A 25,168-nucleotide genomic window follows, 5' to 3' on the forward strand; every position below is an offset into this window, starting at 1 on the left:
CGATAGACCCCGTAGTGGCCGACCGAGCACAAGGCGTAATGCTGCTGAGAAAATTCAGGAAGAAATGGAGACTGTAGTGGGTTCGTCTATGCACGGGGAAGTCAGCGATCGTGCAGTCGCACGTCGCACGGGCGTTCTATACACTACTGTTTGGTTGGCACTGAGGCGTTCCCTCCGATGCTATCCTTACAAAATCCATCGGCATCATGAACTATTACCTGGCGATTTAGTGAAGCGGAGGGCATTTGCGGTGTGGGCGTTTCAAAAGATGGCGCAAGATGACGATTGGTTGAGTAATGTGTTGTGGACCGACGAAGCTCATTTCACGCTCCGAGGGTCTGTCAACGCCAACAACTGCAGAATTTGGGCTACCGAAAATCCTAGAACTGTCTTGGAAACTCCATTGCACGACGAGAAAGTCACGGTATGGGTTGGATTTACCACATCTACCGTTATCGGGCCTTTTTTGGCTAAAATGGCTCTGAGCACTATGGGACTTAACATCGATGGTCATCAGTCCCCTAGAACTTAGAACTACTTAAACCTAACTAACCTAAGGACAACACACAACACCCAGCCATCACGAGGCAGAGAAAATCCCTGACCCCGCCGGGAATCGAACCCGGGAACCCGGGCGTGGGAAGCGAGAATGCTACCGCACGACCACGAGATGCGGGCGGGCCTTTTTTCTTCGAGGAAATGCATGATTCTGGTTTTGTAACTGCTACCGTGACGGGTGAGAGGTACGCCGATATGTTACAGAATTGCATCATCCCCAGCCTGGCTGATAAACACCTGCTGGAACGTACGATGTTTATGCAGGATGGCGCTCCACCCCATATTGCTAGACGCGTGAAAGATCTCTTGCACGCGTCGTTTGGTGATGATCGTGTGCTCGGCCGCCACTTTCGTCATGCTTGGCCCCCCAGGTCCACAGACCTCAGTCCGTGTGATTATTGGCTTTGGGGTTACCTGAGGTCGCAAGTGTATCGTGATCGACCGACATCTCTAGGGAGGCTGAAAGACAACATCCGACGCCAATGCCTCACCATAATTCCGGACATGCTTTACAGTGCTGTTCACAACATTATTCCTCGACTACAGCTATTGTTGAGGAATGATGGTGGACAAATTGAGCATTTCCTGTAAAGAACATCATCTTGGCTTTGTCGTACTTTGTTATGCTAATTATTGCTATTCTGATCAGATGAAGCGCCATCTGTCGGACATTTTTGAACTTTTGTATTTTTTTTTATTCTGATTAAACCCCATGTCATTCCAAGCATGTGTGTCAATTTGTATCTCTCTATCTACATTATTCCGTGATTTATTCAGTTTTCAAATTTATACTGACTTTTTGATCACCCGGTATATTAAGAACAGCAGAGGACCGAAGACCGAACCTTGCGGCACCCCATTCTTGATTGTTCCCCAGTTTGAGAAATCACTAGTTTTTTGCATACTATGTGAACTGCTTATTTCAACTTTCTGCACTCTTCCAGTTAGCTATGATTTAAACCATTCGAGCGCTGTCCCATTAATACCACAGTAATTTAGCTTATCTAGAAGTTTTCCATGCGTACCACAAGTTTTTATCATATTAAAACACAAAGTCTCTGTACTGTGGAGAATAAATTACTGTGTGAATGATGTCGCACTGCGCATAAGAACGAAGCAGAGAGAGGAAGAGATCAGGAGGGCGGTTTTGTGCTGCGCAGGGATCTGCCGCTCTCGATCATCATCGCCATCCCGCTGGTGACGTCATGCTACGTGCTCATCAACGTGTCGTACCTGGCCGTCATGTCAGCCGCAGAGATGAGCGAGACGGGCGCCGTCGCAGTGGTGAGTACCAGCACTCGCCGCCTGGCGCTGTCATCGGGCGCTTATTGCTTTCAGCTATGTTCGCCGTCACAGAGGCATTTCGCTTTACGTGAAATGTACTCGCAGTTGCAAACACGAACAACAATCAGCTGTATTATGGAATGACAATGAAAATTTGTGCCGAAGCGTGACTCTGACGCGGATTTCCCACTTTATGCGAGCGATCGGTCACCTTAACCGCTTTGGCTATCTGTCCACCACTCACAGCCATACCAAAACATCCATACGTTGCCGTTCCTGTGTCACAGCCTGCACTAGCGTTCACTTACTGTAATTTCCGTACAAGGGAGGACATTATAACTGAAACATGCTGCCTGCTTTGGCGGATAAATAAGATATTGCAGTACCTGCGTTGTTAATAATTCATGCCCTAAGGAAAATTGAAGCGTTCTTCTTAACAACACAAGCAGTTCTATACGGTTTTCCATATTCACTGAAATAGAATTCCCTTAAACTCCAAGTTTAAGCCCCTGCAACAAAGACGTTAAATACACTCCTGGAAATGGAAAAAAGAACACATTGACACCGGTGTGTCAGACCCACCATACTTGCTCCGGACACTGCGAGAGGGCTGTACAAGCAATGATCACACGCACGGCACAGCGGACACACCAGGAACCGCGGTGTTGGCCGTCGAATGGCGCTAGCTGCGCAGCATTTGTGCACCGCCGCCGTCAGTGTCAGCCAGTTTGCCGTGGCATACGGAGCTCCATCGCAGTCTTTAACACTGGTAGCATGCCGCGACAGCGTGGACGTGAACCGTATGTGCAGCTGACGGACTTTGAGCGAGGGCGTATAGTGGGCATGCGGGAGGCCGGGTGGACGTACCGCCGAATTGCTCAACACGTGGGGCGTGAGGTCTCCACAGTACATCGATGTTGTCGTCAGTGGTCGGCGGAAGGTGCACGTGCCCGTCGACCTGGGACCGGACCGCAGCGACGCACGGATGCACGCCAAGACCGTAGGATCCTACGCAGTGCCGTAGGGGACCGCACCGCCACTTCCCAGCAAATTAGGGACACTGTTGCTCCTGGGGTATCGGCGAGGACCATTCGCAACCGTCTCCATGAAGCTGGGCTACGGTCCCGCACGCCGTTAGGCCATCTTCCGCTCACGCCCCAACATCGTGCAGCCCGCCTCCAGTGGTGTCGCGACAGGCGTGAATGGAGGGACGAATGGAGACGTGTCGTCTTCAGCGATGAGAGTCGCTTCTGCCTTGGTGCCAATGATGGTGGTATGCGTGTTTGGCGCCGTGCAGGTGAGCGCCACAATCAGGACTGCATACGACCGAGGCACACAGGGCCAACACCCGGCATCATGGTGTGGGGAACGATCTCCTACACTGGCCGTACATCACTGGTGATCGTCGAGGGGACACTGAATAGTGCACGGTACATCCAAACCGTCATCGAACCCATCGTTCTACCATTCCTAGACCGGCAAGGGAACTTGCTGTTCCAACAGGACAATGCACGTCCGCATGTATCCCGTGCCACCCAACGTGCTCTAGAAGGTGTAAGTCAACTACCCTGGCCAGCAAGATCTCCAGATCTGTCCCCCATTGAGCATGTTTGGGATTGGATGAAGCGTCGTCTCACGCGGTCTGCACGTCCAGCACGAACGCTGGTCCAACTGAGGCGCCAGGTGGAAATGGCATGGCAAGCCGTTCCACAGGACTACATCCAGCATCTCTACGATCGTCTCCATGGGAGAATAGCAGCCAGCATTGCTGCGAAAGGTGGATATACACTGTAATAGTGCCGACATTGTGCATGCTCTGTTGCCTGTGTCTATGTGCCTGTGGTTCTGTCAATGTGATCATGTGATGTATCTGACCCCAGGAATGTGTCAATAAAGTTTCCCCTTCCTGGGACAATGAATTCACGGTGTTCTTATTTCAATTTCCAGGAGTGTATAATATACACTACTGCCCATTAAAATTGCTACACCACGAAGATGACGCGCTACAGACGCGAAATTTAACCGACAGGAAGAAGATGCTGTCATATGCAAATGATTAGCTTTTCAGAGCATTCACACAAGGTTGGCGCCGGTGGCGACACCTACAACGTGCTGACATGAGGAAAGTTTCCAACCGATTTCTCATACACTAACAGCAGTTGACCGTCGTTGCCTGGTGAAACGTTGTTGTGATGGCTCGTGTAAGGAGGAGAAATGCGTACCATCACTTTTCCGACTTTGATAAACGTCGGATTGTAGCCTATCGCGATTGCGGTTTATCGCATCGCGACATTGCTGCTCGCGTTGGTCGAGATCCAATGACTGTTAGTAGAATATGGAATCGGTGGATTCATCAGGGTAATAAGGAACGCCATGCTGGATCCCAACAGCCTCGTATCACTAGCAGTCGAGATGAGGCATCTTATCCGCATGGCTGTAACAGATCGTGCAGCCACGTTTCGGTCCCTGAGTCAACAGATGGGGACGTTTGCAAGACAACAACCATCTGCACGAACAGTTCGACGACATTTGCAGCAGCATGGACTATCAGCTCGGCGACCATGGCTGCGGTTACCCTTGACAGGAGCGCCTGCGATGGTGTACTCAACGACGAACCTGGGTGCACGAATGGCAAAACGTCATTTTTTCGGATGAATCCAGGTTCTGTTTATACCATCATGATGGTCGCATCCGTGTTTGGCGACATCGCGGTGAACGCACACTGTAAGCGTGTATTCGTCATCGCCATATTGGCGTATTACCCGGCGTGACGGTATGGGGTGCAATTGGTTACACGTCTCGGTCACCTCTTGTTCGCATTGACGGCACTTTGAACAGTGGACGGTACATTTCAGATGTGTTACGACCCGTGGCTCTATCCTTCATTCGATCCCTGCGAAACCCTACATTTCAGCAGGATAATGCACGACCGCATGTCGCAGGTCCTGCACGGGCCTTTCTGGATACAGAAAATGTTCGACTGTTGCCCTGGCCAGCACATTCTTCAGATCTCTCACCAACTGAAAACGTCTGGTCAATGGTGGCCGAGCAACTGGCTCGTCACAATACGCCAGTCACTACTCTTGATGAACTGTGGTATCGTGTTGAAGTTGCATGGGCAGCTGTACCTGTACACGCCATCCAAGCTCCGTTTGACTCAATGCCCAGGCGTATGAAGGCCGTTATTACGGCCAGAGGTGGTTGTTCTGGGTACTGATTTCTCAGGATCTATGCACCGAAATTCCTTGAAAATGTAATGACACGTCAGTTCTAGTATAATATATTTGTCCAATGAATACCCGTTTATCATCTGCATTTCTTCTTGGTGTAGTAATTTTAATGGCCAGTGGTGTAGCTTTTAGACCAAACTAATACCCAAATAACCATGTTTTCCCTATTTGATTCATACTAGTTTCAGTCATTGCTGGATCCGAAAATTTCACCTCCCACAACAATCATCCGTACACCAAAAATTAAGGTAACACTAATGGAAATTACTATTTTTTCGCTGACAGGAGTATAAAAAACCTATAGCACGTGCAAGTAAATACAAAATTTAAAAAATGTGAAACTGTATTTAACACTACACTCCTACATTCAAAATTAAGGACCTTCGATGACTGTCATTAGGAGCAAGTGTGTCCTCGACCGTTCGCCGGTGTTTTAGTTGACAACATGCAAACTACCATTCCCGTCTAGAAGGCCACTAAAAAGGTAAAAATCTTATCAACCCGAAGGCTAGTGAACATTACAGTGCTTTATTACTGGATATGGTATGCCGTTACCTTCCTCCGACCATCGAACTGATTTACCAAGATTTAGTCCAAATCACTATGCAAATCAAAATTTTCCACATTAACAAACATTGCCAGATGAGAAGAAAGTGAAATGTGCCGCATAAAAATCCTGGGATTGGCTGGGGATCGATCACGAGACCTATAGATTGATGGTCTAGCACTCAACCCCCCTTTTCTTTTCTTTTTATCCTCTAGACGCGGAGCTCTTATATCTTAAGTTTCCTTTCACACTTCATAGCATCTGCTCGAAGCTGTATCAACGTCCTGGAGGTCTTACATGGCGTGTTGTAGCCAACAGCGGTATTCTTTTTACGATAAATTTCGTATGCGGTTTAGAGTTACTCCGGTACGTTATAAAGGTCTCATCTATGCCTGATATACTAATCTTTCGTTCCAAAGAATCGAATCCTTGAGTTACATCCTAGTACTGCCCAAAGATGGCAACGGCCTTGCCGCAGTGGATACACCGGTTCACCTGAGATCACCGAAGTTAAGCGCTGTTGGGCGTGGCCGGCGCTTGGATGGGTGACCATCCAGCCGCCATGCGCTGCTGCAATTTTTCGGGGTGCACTCAGCCTCGTGATGCCAATTGAGGAACTACTCGACCGAATAGTAGCGGCCTCGGTCAAGAATACCATCTTACGACCGGGAGAGCGATGTGCTGACAACACGCCCCTCCTATCCACATCCTTCTCAGAGGATGACACGGCGGTCGGATGGTCCCGGTAGACCACTCTTGGCCTAAAGAGGGAGTGCTTTTATTGCCCAAACATGGAACATCATACTTGCAGTCATTTTTTGCTTTACTTCCATTTGTAAAATATCGGCATGAACGTGACGTCGCTGGAGTATTACATGAGCCAATTCATTAAAAGCAAAACAGTACGCTGGAACTTAGGAAGTGCGCGCTTTAAGAAGATGGGCACAGTGACATGGCGTCGTTCAAAAGAACATAGGCAACGCTTACCACATTGGAGGCGGTTCATTGTAAAAGTACACGCAGCTTCTCTGACGGACCCATATTGCTTCTAGACATGTTAACGCTCTATTCACCACGAAGTATGAGGGTGACACACTATGTAGATCCCACACTGGTTCCAGCAGATGTACTGCATTGAAAAGCCTCACGTGAACGTCTATAATGTTCATTTTAACATCTGAAGAGAAACTATCCGTCGTTGCCAGATTACGTTGAGTCATTAGAACTAATAAGTAAAAGTAAAGTCCTTCACAGAAAAAGATTTAGCGAAAATTCCTAATATATATCTTTTACGTAATTTTTATGTACGATAATTCAGGCTGTCTAAAGTTACAGCGCACATCAAACTTTGTCTAAAACTAGCGTTTTCACCGCGGCATCGCTTCCCTACATGTGTGTCACACACACTGCACACATACGTGCCTGAATCTCTGTTCTTTTACACTGAATGACTCGAGAACCAATGATAAATTTATCTGTGATATTCAGCCACATGGTGTGATCTTCGGTCCGGAAACATGTTGAAAAAAATATTAGCTCGCTATAGTGCTCATTTTCGCGACGTGGTTGAAGCACTGAACAGCACAAATAAAAGACGGATAGCACCATTAAAAAATTACAAGTCAATTAAATACAGGAAAGAAATATCAATAGAGTGTTTCAGAACATTTTTTCATATCTCACCCCACCTGCATCCCTAAGGGTAGTGGGAGTATTCTACTTTTACACAAAAAATGAGTCATCTATATAACAAATTTTATTGCAACGATTTTATCAAAATAATCAGGAAGCATTCATATCTACCCTCTAATTTACCTACCCATACTATTTCTCTCTCTCCTCTTAAACCTGCTTTGTCATATCCTGTCCTCCTTCCACCTACCTCCTCATAATGTAGCACTCCCCCATCTGCCACCTCACACCTTATCCCTCCTCCACCTGCCTCGTCACCCCCTTTCCCTCTTCTACCTGCCTCCTCGCCCACTCTCCTGCTTTCATTTGCCTCCTCACACCACGTTCCTCTTCCATTTGCCACTTCACACCCTGCCCATCTTCCACCTGCCTCCCCACACCCTGTCCATCTCCCGTCTGCCTCCTCACTCTCTGCATCCTCAAACGCTGTCCCTCTTTCTCCTGCCTCCTCAGACCCTGTCTGTCTTCTTCCTTCCTACTCAGACCCTGTCTGTCTTCTTCCTTCCTCCTCACACCCTTTCCCTCTTTCACCTGCCTATTCATATCCAGTCCCTGTTCCACCTGCCACCCTGCCCCTCTTCCACCTGCCTCCCCACACCCTGTCACTGTCCCATCTTCCTCCTCACTCTCTGCATACTCACACCCTATCCCTCTTCTTCGTGCCTCCTCACACCCTGTCCCTCTTCCACCAGCTTCCTAACACTCTGCCCTGCTTCTTCTTGTCTCCTCACACCTTGCCCCTCTTCCACCTGCATCTGCACACCCTGTTTATCTTCCACCTGTTTCCTAACACTCTGACCTGCTTCATCTTGTCTCCTCACACCTTGCCCCTCTTCCACCTGCATCTGCACACCCCGTCCCTCTTCCACCAGCTTCCTAACACTCTGCCCTGTTCTCCTTGTCTCCTCACACCTTGCCCCTCTTCCACCTGCATCTGCACACCCTGTTCATCTTCCACCTGCTTCCTCAAACCCTTTACCCCTTCTTCTGATCTCCTGTATCCTTGTCCCTTTTCTGTTTGTCTCCTTACAATTTGTCCCTCTTCTACCTGCCTCTTCACACCCTGCCCATCTTCAGCCTGCTCCCTCACATCCTATCCGTCTTCCACCTGCCTCCTCATGCACTATCAGTCTTCCACCTGCCTTCTAACACGTTGTCCTGGTTCCATCTGCCTCCTCACTGTTCCTCTTACACTTGTCTCTTCACCCCTCTTCTCCATCTCCTCTTCCCACTCTCTGTGTGCATCCTCTCCTCTCTCTCTATCCACCTCCTTTATCACCCCATTTTCAGCCCCATACCAATCCGAATCAGAGGCAGGTTATTCTTACCTCGAGAGGGCTTCTTTCGAGACAATAAGTGGTATCTGTACAAAGTTTGGTTGAAATCAGTCCAGTGATTTAGTAGGATACGTGGAATATACACACATAAATACATACATACACACATACATTTTTGTAATGTACTGGCTGGGTAGCCAGCATTGCCCAGGTACATATTTATTCCAATTCTGTTTGTCTATCTCCTCCTCCCCCTCTCTCTTTCTATCTACTTCTCCCCCTTCTCCATCAATCTCCTCCACCCCCTCTCTGAGCCCATATTCTCCTAATCTCTCTGCTGTCCATCTCCTCTTTGCCTTGTCGCCTTTCCTCCTCCCTGTCGATCTCTCCCCTCCCCCCTTTCTCTCCGTACTTTATCAACTCCACTCCAGTAGGAGGATGTTGGTTCTTACCCCCACAGCATTTCTTTCCAGACAGTAAATAGTATGTGTACTAAGTTTGGCTGAAATTGTTCCAGCAGTTTAGTAGGAGTGTTTTACCGACAGTTTTGCTAGCATACACAGATGCACATATATTACAAATATTCAAAAAATTCAAATTGCTCTGAGCACTATGGGACTTAACTTCTGTGGTCATCAGTCCCCTAGAACTTAGAACTACTTAAACCTAACTAACCTAAGGACATCACACACATCCATGCCCGACGCAGGATTCGAACCTGCGACCGTAGCAGTCGCGCGGTTCCGGACTGAGCGCCTTAACCGCGAGACCACCGCGGCCGGCTATTACAAATATATTTAACATATTTCACACATACACTCACACAACATATATACGCACATTTCACTTGTATATTTAGCGAATTTCGCGCTGCAGTTTAGTTTTCATACAGCTTAATGTGTATAATGTCGTATCCCCTGAACTATGAGCTGTAAAAGGATGTAATTGTGCAGGTACATCCCGTAGTATATGTGTCTACTATCTGTGAAATGTGTTGTGACTATAGTTAGTACTAAAGAAATAATAAATTAAAGCCTCGTGCATAATGCAACAGGTATTCAAGCATCTCATTGTTCATGACGTAACATCTCCTGAGCTATGTGTCGTACAATGATATATTGTTGCTGGTTCAGTCAGTGGTACATGTGAATACTGTCTCCAAAATGTGCCACGAAAGCAGTTAGTAGTAAAGAAGTAATAAATTAAAACTTCGTGCCAGATGTGGCAGCTTTACTGCATGGACAGCGAACATGTACTAACCGATAAACTTTTTCCCTTTTTTCATTTTTTATGGGTGGTCCGCCAGAAAAAGTTTCGTAAACGATTGACAGTATGTGAAAAGTTTGTTGCAAGTCACTAAGTGCTCTTATTCTTAAATACTGGCTGAATAAAGTCTAGGTATTCTCGAGTAGTGGGCTACAATCTTTTTTCACCCCAAAATCCTACCCCTTTGGTAGCTAGGTGGTTTCAACCCCCACAGCCATTCTTTCCAAACAAAAGAGATATGTGTACCAAGTTTGGATGAAGTCGGACCAGTAGTTTAGGTGATGTCGAACATACATACATTTTTATAATATATATGAATATGTATGGGTATGGATATTATGGATAGCATCAATAAGTTCATTTAAATTGTGCAAGCCTTTGTTCCAACGTAGGTGTCAGTTTCCGAAGCTACATTTCTTTCATATACTTCAGCCATTCTCGTGAATGTTTGAAGTACGAAATTTCTCACCTAACATAGTGATTAGAGCAGAATTGGCCACTGCAGTTAAAATTTAGAAACGGTCTGGTGTTAACGTGTGGTAAAGCATTCGCTGGGTACGTGTATACAGGGCTCGATAACATTGATCAGAGTGTATGTTATTCTGGAACGGAAGGCTACAGCAAACACTGTAAGTACGTGACACAGAAAAATATTCCTGGTAATGAATATTTTTGTAACTTAAATGTTAGTATTGGGATTGGAAATCGTGTCACATTTGTTAGCCAATATTTCGGCGTTACACGTTTCGGGAGTAGCTCCCCGCGGCTCCCAAGAGCCTTGTCATTAAATTATGCATTCTGTGCTGTGTTTCAGCTGAGTGAAGTCACTGCATGTATATTCACGAGCCATTTTGTTTATATAGTACTGTTTCAGTTACACTTGGCTCCATCTCATTTGTTTCATTCTGGTCTCAGAAGCAAAAGCAATTACTGTGGTACGGTAACTGCTAATGAACTCCGCTTGGAGGAACTTCTCAGCAAATGTCATAGGACGCATAATATGTGCCCCAATACGGTTGCTAGTGAAAGCACCACGAGAGTAACTCGCCATATGCAGGAACGGTTTCAAGTTACAGTATGACTCCAAAACGAGTTGGCGGGCGACAACAAAACTGAATAGCGATAGTAAAATTCCAAATAACCTTTAAGCATCAGCTACACAACTAGGTACTTGTACAATGTGGCTGCGCCATTCTTTAACTGAGCTACTTGTCTGAGTGTTAAAATGCGGAAATCATAGTAATTTTATCAGGCAGCTGACTCCACCCACAATCAGATTGCGTGAGAAGTTAGGTATTTTACTTCTACCTTGAAATGTCGTTTCTGCCATAGGGAGACGCGTGCAATATCAAAACCGCAAAGACTCCAAATCCAGTGTGCTGGTTTCATAAAGGTGGAAGAAGTTACGATTTTACATCCCTGTAACGCCAAGGTGTCAGAGATGGCGTACGAGATTTGACTGGGCAATGATGGTGCGCAGTATCAATGAACTGCCACATCTTCCAGGAATAATAACATTGGTAATTCGTTCGTTACGTGTTTCGTTCGACATTATAGTCTACGTCTACATGTTACTCACATTAAAGTGCATGGCAGAGGGTTCAATGTACCACCTTCAAGCTGTCTCTCTACCGTTCCACTCTCGAACGGCGCGCGGGAAAAACGTGCACTTAAATTTTTCTGTGCGATCCCTGATTTCTCTTATTTTATCGTGATGATCATTTCTCCTTATGTGTATAGTGAAACAAATTTGTCTCCGTATGAAAAATGACGGTATTCCATATTCTCCCGTATAGACAGTCCAGCGTAGGTGAGGCAAACTCGGCAACCTTTCTCTGTTTCAGTGAGGGCAGGTTGCTGGAACGCAAGTTGGAGCAAGTACATCGAAGACAGCCAGTTCGTTAACCAAATAGACAGCAACACTGACCAAGCTAATAACGATTCTTTCAACACATAGTCGGCGAATAATAGTAAAGTTGCCAAAACGAACATCCACGTCAGTTAGGTGGTCTCTAAATCTCTTATTACCAATAATAAGGTGTTAGTATAACACAAAGAGAGCCGAAATTTCGCTACATTGAGCAACAACGGTTGGAAGGAACTGATGTGGTAGAATTAGTCCTCTTCCACCTTGTCCCCAACAATGCGTAGGGAATTAACTACGACGGGTAGATAAAAAACTGTTTCTTTCCACCGCCTCAAACATGGAACGACGTATAAGTGTCTTCGAGCTAATGCGACCTCACGATGTCGAAATGCAACTGCCATCTCAAACAAACAGACCAGTTTAACGCGGGTTACTCAATCAAAGAGTAACTTCCCAGTTGATTATTTCGAAACTTATAATCTTTTTAACTTTTAATCACAATGCAGACTATGAAACGTGAAACAACAATGATTGTAAGGGCCTAACATGGTACGATGAATCATACTTTTTTCTGGGCACATGTCTAGTTAATATTGGACTGCCTAGTACTTACGAGTAAACGTCTGTGGTGATCTGGACTGCCATTTTGTCACGTTCCATTTGTCCTGTTGTTTCCCTCCAAGGACAAAGTACGGCCGAGCATTGTACTAATATTTTAGGTGAGCAATTGCATTCTGCTGCAAACATGTTTTTCATCTACAAGTTTCTCACTGTATGACAACACTCCATATTACACTTCCCGGGTATGTTTCACGTACATGCAGATGGACTTCACCACCTCCTCCGCCCAGCCAAATCGCCCGACTCGAACGTTAGTTAGTGTTTGAGGTCACTTTTAGTCCAGATAATCCAGTTTGTACCGCATTCTTCATCATGATTGATGGAAATACGTACGGCTACGAAGCCTTGAACAACTTTTTTAAGAGATTAGTCCACGAACTGTGTGCAGCCATTGAGAGATTAATTGTAGCTGTACAGTAGGCTGAGAGTTATCTAATTTTCTGTTAATCGCGACTGTTCAGAAGGATCCACTGCATTACCGCGCAGCTTCCGTGGCCATGTAAATTTTGATTAAGCGTTTTCATGTAATCGTGCAGCGTAATTTTCAGTGATAATATTGCCAAAGTTTCTCCTTCAGGTGTTTTCCTATTCGAGATTCTCTTCTCAAAAATAATCGTAAAGAAGAGATGATTCACGATGCAGACCCCTGCGACGGCCCCGAAAGTTTAGTACTGAAGATAATGTATGCAGATTATCTAACAACTCCATGCCGTACATTTTCATTATTTTGATAATTTCTGTATGGTGACTATGTTTCACTGATACTTCTTTTGTCTGCATCATCTCAACATTCGGTGCTGTTCCAGACAGCGGTTACACATTTTCATCTTCGAAACTCTTGTGACAACCTAGCGAGATGGCGCAGTTGAAACTACCTGGCAGATTAAAACTGTGTGCCGGACCGAGACTCGAACTCGGGACCTTTGCCTTTCGCGGGCAAGTGCTATAGCACCTGAACTACCCAAGCACGACTCACGCCCCGTCCTCGCAGCTTTACTTCTGCCAGTACCTCGTCTCCTACCTTCCAAACTTTACAGAAGCTCTCCTGCGAACCTTGCAGAATTAGCACTCCTGAAAGAAAGGATATTGCGGAGACATGGCTTAACCACAGCCTCGGGGATGTTTCCAGAATGAGATTTTCTCTCTGCAGCGGAGTATGCGCTGATATGAAACTTCCTGGCAGATTAAAACTGTGTGCCGTACCGAGACTCGAACTCGGGACCTCTCCGCAATATCCTTTCTTTCAGGAGTGCTAGTTCTGCAAGGTTCGCAGGAGAGCTTCTGTAAAGTTTGGAAGGTAGGAGACGAGGTACTGGCAGAAGTAAAGCTGTGAGGACGGGGCATGAGTCGTGCTCGGGTAGCCCAGGTGGTAGAGCACTTGCCGGCAAAAGGCAAAGGTCTCGAGTTCGAGTCTCGGTCCGGCACACAGTTTTAATCTTCCCGGAAGTTTCATATCAGCGCACACTCCGCTGCAGAGTGAAAATCTCATTCTGGAAAGGCGCAGTTGTTAACACTCTGGGGTTGCATTGATGAAAAGCGGGACTTTAAGTCACATTCGTCCATCCAGAATTAGATTATCCATGATTTTCTCAAATCAATTAAGAAAATACCCGGATCTTTTCTTTTAAAAGATGATAGGCCATCAACTTCCTTTTCCCTGTCCAGTTCGACCTTTCTTCACATACTAATGGCCTCATCGTCGAAGGAACATTACACTCTTTCATTTAAGAGCAACCATCTTGTACAGTTTTTTTGAGATACAGATATATATTCGCCAGCCGGAGTGGCAGTGCGGTTCTAGGCGCTACAGTCTGAAACCGAGCGACCGCTACGGTCGCAGGTTCGAATCCTGCCTCGGGCATGGATTTGTGTGATGTCCTTAGGTTAGTTAGGTTTAATTAGTTCTAAGTTCTAGGCGACTGATGACCTCAGAAGTTAAGTCGCATAGTGCTCAGAGCCATTTGAACCATTTTTGAACAGATATATATTCGATTTTGTGTTTTCATCTTATGGCATAATCAGACCAATGGCATTGAAACACCCAAACTTTGAGTTCACAGCCCTTGTGCATAACACGACTGCCTTTAGTTCGTTGCTTTTGATGCTGTATTTCCACATTCGTAAATGTGCTGCAAGAAAAAGTATTTCTCAAATGAGAGCGCGCCATTTTATACAAAGGGGTAAGTGCAAGATTTCGCCGTGGCCGAGGGCCACGACGTCTACTAGACGGGCCAGGAATAGACTACAACAAGATCGTGAGTTAAATTTTATTCAGCTATTCCATTGTGTTCTATATAGACTGCGGTTAGAGCGCGTGCTAATGCCAAGTCATTAAGAAGGGCTGCGGCGCAGCAGCCGGTGTGCATACACTGGCCGCCTCTGGCGCCAGCCCGCAGCTGCCAGCCGCGTCGCTACGTACAAAAAATTGCGCCTCGAAAAATATGACATTTTTTATTCGCTTGCATAATCATCACGTTCAACAAAAGAAGTTCGAGAACATCGAGGCTGTTTCGTTCTTCCCGATAGAGGGGGTACACTGATTAGGATGTCAGGATCGTTACAGTCCCAGTCTTCATCAGACCATCCACATTAAGACACAAAGGTATGAAAACCGTTAACTGCCTGTGAGCACTGATTTATAGGAATGAAGCAAGTTAAAGAAATGCGGCGGACCGTGATTCGAACCCTGGTCTCCTGCTTACTAGACAGATGTGCTGACCAATACGCCATCGGGACTCAGTGGTCACCACTACCGCACAAACTACCCTAGCATGTCTCCTGTCAGACCCAGATTCTCAGCTTATATCACACACTATTGTTCTCTCGGACATGTCCGACAGAAGAGGCACCACATACACTTTCCAGATTACATTTTTCATTCTTTCTCAAAATCTGTGAAGAAAGATTACGGAATGGTTCTTTGTAAAGAACACAACCTATTTTAGGCTACCCCGTCTCTAATAAACTCGTCGTCGACGAGATGTTAACAAACTTCCTTCCATTTTACACCGCCCGTATTGCACGCAAATGATGTTCTAAAACCCACTCATATCAAGCGTTCCATAACGTTTCTTATAGAGGAAGCTACACTATTGGCCATTAAAACTGCTACACCAAGAAGAAATGCAGATGATAAACGGGTATTCATTGGACACATATATTACACTAAAACCGACATGTGATTACATTTTCACGTAATTTGGGTGCATAGATCCTGAGAAATCAGTACCCAGAACAACCACCTCTGGCCGTAATAACGGCTTTGATACGCCTGGGCATTGAGTCAAACAGACCTTGGATGGCGTGTACAGGAACAGCTGCCCATGCAGCTTCAACACGATACCACAGTTCATCAAAAGTAGTGACTGGCGTATTGTGACGAGCCAGTTACTCGGCCACCATTCACAAGACGTTTTCAATTGGTGAGAGATCTGGAGAGTGTGCTGGCCAGGGCAACAGTCGAACATTTTCTGTGTCCAGAAAGGCCCGTACAGGACCTGCAATATGCGGTCGTGCATTATCCTGCTGAAATGTAGGGTTTCGCAGGGATCGCATGAAGGGTAGAGCAACGGATCGTAACACATCTGAAATGTATCGTCCAGTGTTCAAAGTGCCGTCAATGCGAACAAGAGGTGACCGAGACGTGTAACTAATGCCACCCCATACCATCACGCCAGCTGATACGCCAGTATGGCGATGACGAATACACGCTTCCAATGTGCGTTTACTGCGGTGTCGCCAAACACGGATGCGACCATCATGATGCTGTAAACAGAACCTGCGTTCATCCGAAGGAATGACGTTTTGCGATTCGTGCACCCAGGTTCGTCATTGAGTACACCATTGTAGGCGCTCCTGTCTGTGATGCAGCGTCAAGGGTAACCGCAGCCATGGTCTCCGAGCTGATACTCCGTGCTGCTGCAAACGTCGTCGAACTGTTCGTGCAGATGGTTGTTGTCTTGCAAACGTCCCCATCTGTTGACTCGGGTCGAGACGTGGCTGCACGATCCGTTACAGCCATGCGGATAAGATGCCTGTCATCTTAACTACTAGTGATACGAGGCCGTTGGGATTCAGCACGGTGTTCCGTGCTACCCTCATGAACCCACCGATTCCATATTCTGCTAACAGTCATTGGATCTCGACCAGCGCGAGCAGCAATGTCGCAATACGATAAACCGCAATCGCGATAGGCTACAATCCGACCTTTATCAAAGTCGGAAACGTGATGGTACGCATTTCTCCTCCTTACACGAGGCATTACAACAACGTTTCACCAGGCAACGCCGGTCAACTGCTGTTTGTGTATGAGATATCGGTTGGGAACTTTCCTCATGTCATCACGTTTTAGGTGTCGCCATCTTGTGTGAATGCTCTGAAAAGTTAATCATTTGCATATCACAGCATCTTCTTCCTGTCGGTTAAATTTCGCGTCTGTAGCACGTCATCTTCGTGGTGTAGCAATTTTAATGGCCAGTAGTGTACAAACATCAGTCAGATCATTCTTGTCTGCAGAAAGCTTGCCTTTAACAACGAGTACATTATCGATTCATCCGCCTTTGCAGCCAGGGTTGCTAATACAGTGATGCTCGACCAGTGGCAGCAGTCTTGAATATTGAGGATGAAAGAAATTTCATCGACAGTTTACACTGGTGAAGAGGATGAGAGCTGGTTACGTACTGTTTCCCATCGCCACAATATGCGTCGGCCTGCATCCACATGCATATCGTGCGGACCACAGTGAAGTGCATGGCAGAGGGTACTTACCGTCGCACGGCGTATTAGTGTTTCTTTCCATTCCGTTCGTGGGTGGACCACCTTTGTACGCGCTGTAATTAGTCCAGACATAGTCTAATTAGTCTGCCATAGACACGGGTTCCCAGGTAGATGCTTTGTTTCTTGACTTCCGCAAGGCGTTTGATACAGTTCCCCACAGTCGTTTAATGAACACAGTAAGAGCATATGGACTATCAGACCACTTTTGTGATTGGATTGAAGAGTTCCTAGATAACAGAACGCCGCATGTCATTCTCAATGGAGAGAAGTCTTCCGAAGTAAGAGTGATTTCAGGTGTGCCGCAGGGGAGTGTTGTAGGACTGTTGCTACTCACAATATATATAAATGACCTTGTGGATAACATCGGAATTTAACTGAGGCTTTTTGCGGATGATGCTGTAGTATATCTAGAGGTTGTAACAATGGAAAATTGTACTGAAATGCAGGAGGATCTGCAACGAATTGACGCATAGTGCAGGGAATGGCAATTGAATCTCAATGTAGACAAGTGTAATGTGCTGCGAATACACAGAAAGAAAGATCCTTTAGCATTTAGCTACAATACAGCAGGTCAGCAACTGGAAGCAGTTAATTCCATAAATTATCTGGGAGTAGGCATTAGTAATGATATAAAATGGAATGACCATATAAAATTAATCGTCGGTAAAGTAGATGCCAGACTGAGATTCATTGGAAGAATCCTAGGGAAATTCAGTCCGAAAACAAAGGAAGTAGGTTACAGTACACTTGTTCGCCCACTGCTTGAATACTGCTCACCGGTGTGGGATCCGTACCAGATACGGTTGATAGAAGAGATACAGAAGATCCAACGGGCAGCGCGCTTCGTTACAGGATCATTTAGTAATCGAGAAAGCGTTACGAAGATGATAGATGAACTTCAGTGGAAGACTCTGCAAGAGAGACGCTCGGTAGCTCGGTATTGGCTTTTGTTGAAGTTTCGAGAGCATACCTTCACCGAGGAGTCAAGCAGTATATTTCTCCCTCCTACGTATATCTCGCGAAGAGACCACGAGAATAAAATCAGAGAGATTAGAGCCCACACAGAGGCATGCCGACAATCTTTCTTTCCACGAATAATACGAGACTGGAATAGAAGTGAGAACCGATAGAGGTACTCAAGGTACCCTCCGCTACACACCGTCAGGTGACTTGCGGAGTATGGATGTAGATGTAGATGTAATCTTGTCTTCACAATCCCTACAGGAGCGATACTTAAAACCATTTCGTATATTCTTAGATTCCTCACTTAATATTGGTTGTTGACACTCTGTAAGTAGACTTTGGCGGAATATTTTGCGTCGGTCTTCTAGCGTCAATCAGTACAGGTTCTGAACATTTCCTTGTCGCTCTCCCGTGAGTCCAGCAACCGTGCTGCCCTTCTTTGTATGCATTCAATATCCTGTCGTAGTCCTATCTGGTATGAATCACACACACATATGAGTAAAATTCTAGGATGGGTTGCACCAGTGTTTCGCAAATATCCTCCTCTTCGGCTAGTCACGGTTCGCGCGGCTGCCCCGTCGGAAGTTCGAGTCCTCCCTCGCGCATGTTTGTTTGTGTTGTCCTTAGCGTAAGTTAGTTTAAGTTAGATTATGTAGTGTGTAAGCCTAGGACCCGATGACCTCAGCAGTTTGGTCCCATAGGGACTTATCACAAATTTCCAATATCCTCCTCTTTAGATTGGCTGCATTTTCCAGTATCCTACAAAATCCAGTACTTCGGATTAAATCGGGAATTTCTCGTTCTTCGGTCTGAGAATGTAAGTTCCCTTTGGTGCTGTTCGAAAGGGTGCAGGTACATGCCGCAGTTTTATTATTTTATTTCTTCGCAATTCCATAGTCATCCATATTTATGCACACATGAACACAACATTGTGCTACACAAGTAGGCCGTAAGCCACATGAGCCTTCTTTTTCTTCTTTTTCTTTACCGCTTGTCCCACCTGGTGGCAGGGACCGCTGAGAGGATTCTCTGGCTCCATCTTGTTCGATCGTGGGCCATGTCTGGGTGAAGATTCAGCCTTCAGGTCGTTGTGCAGACTGTCTCTTTCCCATGGTTTCCACTGTGTATGGTGCCTTTGCAAGAGAATCGTGCTCTACGAGAACCATCGCCGATGTCTTTCTCGAATTTTCTTCTGGATCAGTACGACTGCAGAACGTTTTGTGATAGTGTCGTTCGAAACGTCATCCAGTCGAGTATGCCACCTGTTCATCTAAGAATCTTAGTCTCCATGACCTCCAGTCGTCGTTCAGCCACTTTTGTAGCTAATCAACACTCGGTGTCACAGAGAGAAACGGGACGGTAGTCTGGTAGAGCTTTGACTTCAGATGATCCCTAACTGGACGATCGCAGATCACTCCTGTTGTCGTTCGTCACTTCATCCAGGTTACCTGCATCCCTGTATTGTCCTCTTCTGTAAGTTGGCCATCGCTAGAGACTGTGGAACCGAAATACTTAAATTCTGATACTCTTGGTACGTCTTCTCGTCATTGTTGATGGTTCCAGCTTCTTGTGGATCTGATGTAATGTACTCAGGTTTCTTTTTGTTGAGACACAAGTTGGTCGTTCCACTCTTGTGTTTGGCGCTGGAGATCAAATTCGTTCTTCACAGCTAACGTGACGTCATTAAGTTAAGGAAGTGTACATGGTAGTGTCATATGCAGATCTTATGTGACAGTGTTGATCACATGCAGTGGTGATCAAGGCCGAGCCGTGATGGACTCCTACTATAATGCAGAAGTCATTGGATGCTCCTACAGTTGCTTGTATGTAGCTCCTCTGTTCAGCAGTTAAAAAGGTACTCTGCAGTGCCAAGTTCCTGAAGCCCTAACAAGATTAGGCCATGTGGTACCCGATCGAAAGCCTTTTAGAGATCTACAAAATCGAAGTGCATGGGCTTGTTCTTTTAGCGGTATTCTTCAACCAGCAGCTGTGCGGCATGGATTCCGTCAGTTGCGCCACAAATTTTCATAAATTTGGCTTGGTTCCTTCTGATTTGAGCTATCTCGGGAATCATTTTACCGAGGGCACATTCGAAGATCTTCATCACATGGCTCAGTAATCTGATCGGTCAGTAATTAGAACACTCAGCAGGACTTCTTTTCCTTTTAAAGATAGGTATAGTGATGCTCCACTGCTTGGTTGTTGGTGCTCTGCCTTCTCTGATGATCTAGTTGAAAAGATCTGTTAGCCAACCTACTGCAGAGCACCCTCGACTTTAGCAGTGTTAATTCCCTTGACTGGTCCTTCAACAGATGAAATGTTTTGTATTCATGAATGTGGAAATTCCTTGGTCGAAGTTCTCTCAAATTAGCTTCGCCACTGTTCCGTTGCTTTCTCCTGATCGTCCAGCAAGCTGTGAAGCAAACCAAACAGAGATTTGTAAGGGGAATTAAGGTTCAGAAATAAAAATTAAAAATTTGGAAGTTTGCTGTGACATTCTATCTGTATCACAGATAGCAAAGGACTTCTAAGAGCATTTGAACAGAATGGATAAGTAGTTATGCTAGGAGAAGCTGATAAGTAAGTATGTCAGCAGAGTTCTGGCATAGGCTGCATTGTTATCAGATTTCCACACCTCCTCTCCCTATGCTGTCATTATTGACGTCATGTAACATTGGCAGATTTCTCCTAATAGGTCAATTGCCCTATATATAAAATGGCAGGAAATTCAAAAACTGGCACGAAATTCAGAATAGCCTGCACTTCTGTTAAAGGATTGTCCCTCCACTTGTTTGACGTCACTGTGTAAATAGGGTGTTTTCAGAAAAGTCATGTAATCTAACGGAAGTGGCGTAAAAGCTGCTAATACGAACAGTTCTAGAGGTTGTTTTGGAGTGCTTGTGAAGTAAGCATGACAATAGATGTCGAACGAAATTAGAGATGGAATTAGAGATGGCATATTAGGATCATAACAGTTATGTACGGCCCTGAAAGTGTAACGGTATGGACCAGGTGTGACACTAAATTCATTTGTTAAGGTACAAAATTCATTGATTTGGTTCAATATTCGTTACCTCCGCATAAAAATGACGTAAAATCCAATGATTTGCTGTATGTATGTCGGCTGTCTCCGTTTAGAAATCCTATGGAGACATCTGACATTATGCGTGCAAGGCAAATCACGTAGTGAAGCAGGAGCCCTTATATGTAAAAGATCTGTGACATGATTCGAACCTGCGACCGTAGCAGGCGCGCGGTTCCGGACTGAAGTGCCTAGAACCGCTCGGCCATCGCGGCCGGCTCTCATAAACGTCGAAGTCTTTCTGTCATTCATACTCTTAGAAAAGGGTGTTTTCCCCTGCCAGTCTTCGCCCGTTGGCCATTTCCAAGAACTCAAGTAGGATAACTAAACATGTTTTTCACCATACAGGTAGTAAACTAGTCCAAACTTGCCTCCTATTTATAGCGGACCTACCCTCAGTGGCATGAAAAACTACTTAATATGTTTTACCTATGCAGACAGAAAGCTATTATTCAGCCAGACATGTAGAGACGTACAGGGCTATAACAGCCATTACGGTCAGACGTACCAGCTCACTGTTGCAGCCTATATGGTTATCAAGTTACTTCTTCCGAGTATAAAATCCAAGATGGCCACTGGGTTTTCCCCTGACATTACACACACTGTTCATCTAAGTCCACTTGTGCTATGTTTAACAATTCTCCCCTACCTCTCTGACATCAAAGTAAAACCAATTATCACTATAAGTATTGCTATGACTTGCCCTAAGTTTAAGTCCACCTGCACTACGCTTAAACAACTGCCACCACTGCTGGGATAAGACATTCAAAAAATTCACTCATCCTAAATTTCAAACGGTGAGACATTCACTTACCCTGAGTTTTAAATTATGAGAAGCCGTCTGTTTGTCAGAACTAGACTATTTATCCTAACTTTAAAAAGTGTGTAAGTAGGCTGTTTAGGTTTTTATGTTGTTAACGCCACGTAGCACTCTGTATGAAAATCACTGACTGTGCTGTGTGCAGTCTGTGGCTGGTTGGCATTGTTGGAATATTCGCTATTGTTGTGTTGGGCAGTTGGATGTGAACAGCGCGTAGCGTTGCGCAGTTGGAGGTGTGCCGCCAGCAGTGGTGGATGTGGGGAGAGAGATGCCAGAGTTTGAGCGGACGATCTGGACATGTGTCCATCAGAAAATGGAAATTTGTTTTATTGGATGTCACAAAATTATGACTTTTGAACATTATTAAGATAAATACATTGTTTGTTCTCTATCAATATCTTTTATTTTCTAGCTATGCCTATCAGCAGTTAGTGCCTTCAGTAGTTAGAATCTTTTATTTAGCTGGCAGTATTGGCACTCGCTGTATTGTAGTAGTTGTAAGTGATTCATGAAAGGTGTAGGTTATTGTTAGTCAGGGCCATCCTTTTGTAGGGATTATTGAAAGTCAGATTGGGTTGCGCTAAAATTATTGTGTGTCAGTTTAGTGATGATCAGAATAAGTAAAGAGAAAACTGTACGTTGAGTTTTACTCAGCTGTTTCTGTATCAAATAACGTTAGAGCTTTTCCAGCACTGTCATTCATGAATTTTTCAAAGGGGACGTTTCAAGTGTATAGTTCACTGTTGCAATCTGTATGGTTTGCAAACACACTGTTGCATGTTGTAGGACATTAGTAAGAAAGGTATGCAGTACACAAATACCACATCAGGGGAAGGTCTTTTCCATAACGGATAGCACTGGGCGGGGCTTCCACGGTCCCTGCGTTTCAGGCAAGGTTCCACATTACTGCCGCAATATCCTACAGACACCGCTCCGTCAGCCATCGCATCCACTCGAGGCCACATCACACTGTGTCACGCTCCACAGTCCTCCACAACCGCCGTCAAACTGCTGACACACAGGGGCTGTTTTCACCTACAAGTCTAGACTGCTTGGTGCCACGTTTACAGTTAGGAATGTGGACAGGTGTCCATCACCTATAGTACTCTACAGGTATTGCACTCCTACCACAGCTGGCTAGATTATTTCATACTTAAAAACTGTACGGCGTTGTGCTGTGCTGTGAACATCCTCAGGTACCGCGCCTGCTGCCCTGGTTGGCTCAGCGACCCTGTCTTGACCTGTGGTCACTCAGTGTAATAATAGTGTCATATCTTTCTTTGGAGTGCTGGGCATGCAGGACCATACGGAAGCACATGAAATGAAATGAAACGAAATGATCGTATGGTATTTACTGGCCGGGATATCCCCTTCGGGGTTCGGCCGCCGTATTGCAAGTCTTTTTAATTGACGCCACTTCGGCAACTTGCGTGTCAGTGATGATGAAGGATACACAACACACTCTACGAGGAGACTGCAGACTAATATATTACTATGAACGTACATTTCACTTAATAACAGCGATGGCAAGACAAATCAGTGCTTATATGGAAGAATATACTCATTCACCCTTCACTCCACTTACTAGTGGACTAGACCCAAAATCAAAGAATGTTGTACAGACAAAACTGAATTTTGCGTAGAAATCAGCGAATGTAGTACCAAACTCAATCAATTTTCTACTTAAATGAGAGAATTTTTATGCTTCAAATCCACCCCCCTACCATTGAACATGTTCGTCAAAGAATGAAATGTAATTACTCTCTCAGCAAACGACACATGACAGCAACGATGTCACAGATCTTTTACATCTAAGTACTCCTGCTTCACTACGTGATTTGCCTTACACACATAATGTCAGATGTCTCCATAGGATTTTTAAATGGGGACAGCCGACATACATACAGCAAATCATTGAATTTTACGTCATTTTTATGCGGAGGTAACGAATATTAAACCTAATCAATGAAATTTGTACCTTAACAAATTAATTTAGCATCACATCTGGTCCATACTGTTACACTTCCAGGGCCGTACATAACTGTTATGATCCTAATATGCCATCTCTAATTTCGTTCGATCCAAAACAACCTCTAGAACTGTTCGTATTAGCAGCTTTTACGCAACTTCCGTTACATTACATGACTTTTCTGAAAACCATTCTAACATACCTAAGATTTTTGTCTGCATCTCATGTCCGCCCCTGGTAGCTGAGTGCTCAGCGCGACCGAATGTCAATTCTAAGGGCCCGGGTTCTATTCCCGGCTAGGTCGCAGTTTTTCCTTGTTCAGGGACTGGGTATTGTGTTGTCCTAATCATCATCATCATTTCATCCCCATCGACGCGCAAGTAGCCGAAGTGGCGTCAAATTGAAAGACTTGCGCCCAGCGAACGGTCTACCTGACGGGAGGCCCTAGTCACACGACATTTACATTTATTTCCTATACTTTATGAAGTCAAAGAGTTATTCACTGTAACTGCGAAAGGTTCTAATGATTACAAACATAGCGGTTTGATATGCTTTACGCAATTTCACATGTTTAGTGGTACCACATCTCTCAAGTACATTATGTTTGTGTATTTAGCTTGTGATATTCCTTACAATTCTCTTGAAGTCTCGGGAATGATGAACAGAGTCACGTATTTTATACATGCCTTCGGTTGTAACCAATGCCTATGGCAAGCTATCATCTTCTCATTTGTCAGAGGTCGTCGTCAGTTGTACTTACAAAATCGACTGTTATCAGTATGTATCTCATTGGCCAATGCATGAAAGCAAATTCTTTGCCAGAAAAAACGCGGGTACAGGGCAGTAACATTTTGTGTTTCAACTTAACAGTACTAACTTCGTAAACAGGAAAAAACGGTAGTGACTCCAATCTTCCTCTCACAATAACTGTCAAGCACATGGTCAGAGGAAAGTGTGCATAGTACTGATAGAATCTAACTAATTCCTGTTACTTACTCAGAATCGCTAAACCTATGAAACTGAATGGTTTGGTTTATGTCCAAATCACCTACAAGTATATCAAATGTGCTGTAGAAGATTCTTTTAGAAGTTTGATACTGCGTTTCACAGTTTATCTACACACAACTGCATCATCCTACACACAAAGCACACAGTTAACGTTGCAGGTAGCAAAAGTGCCATGTCTGCATGTATTTCACTACCATCACAGTGATTA

General features: G+C 45.1%; 1 protein-coding gene across 2 annotated transcripts in view; it reads left to right on the forward strand.

Annotated features, from left to right (window-relative positions):
• Window positions 1–25,168, forward strand: part of LOC124722124 (b(0,+)-type amino acid transporter 1) — a 579,051-nt gene that overhangs the window by 457,877 nt on the left and 96,006 nt on the right. For both annotated transcript variants that reach the window (XM_047247330.1, XM_047247329.1), the window contains exon 7: window positions 1,719–1,842. In XM_047247330.1, the coding sequence (XP_047103286.1) occupies window positions 1,719–1,842 (124 nt within the window). The remainder of the gene's footprint in view (window positions 1–1,718; window positions 1,843–25,168) is intronic.

Source organism: Schistocerca piceifrons, chromosome X (assembly GCF_021461385.2).
Source record: "Schistocerca piceifrons isolate TAMUIC-IGC-003096 chromosome X, iqSchPice1.1, whole genome shotgun sequence".
Lineage (NCBI taxonomy): Eukaryota > Metazoa > Arthropoda > Insecta > Orthoptera > Acrididae > Schistocerca > Schistocerca piceifrons.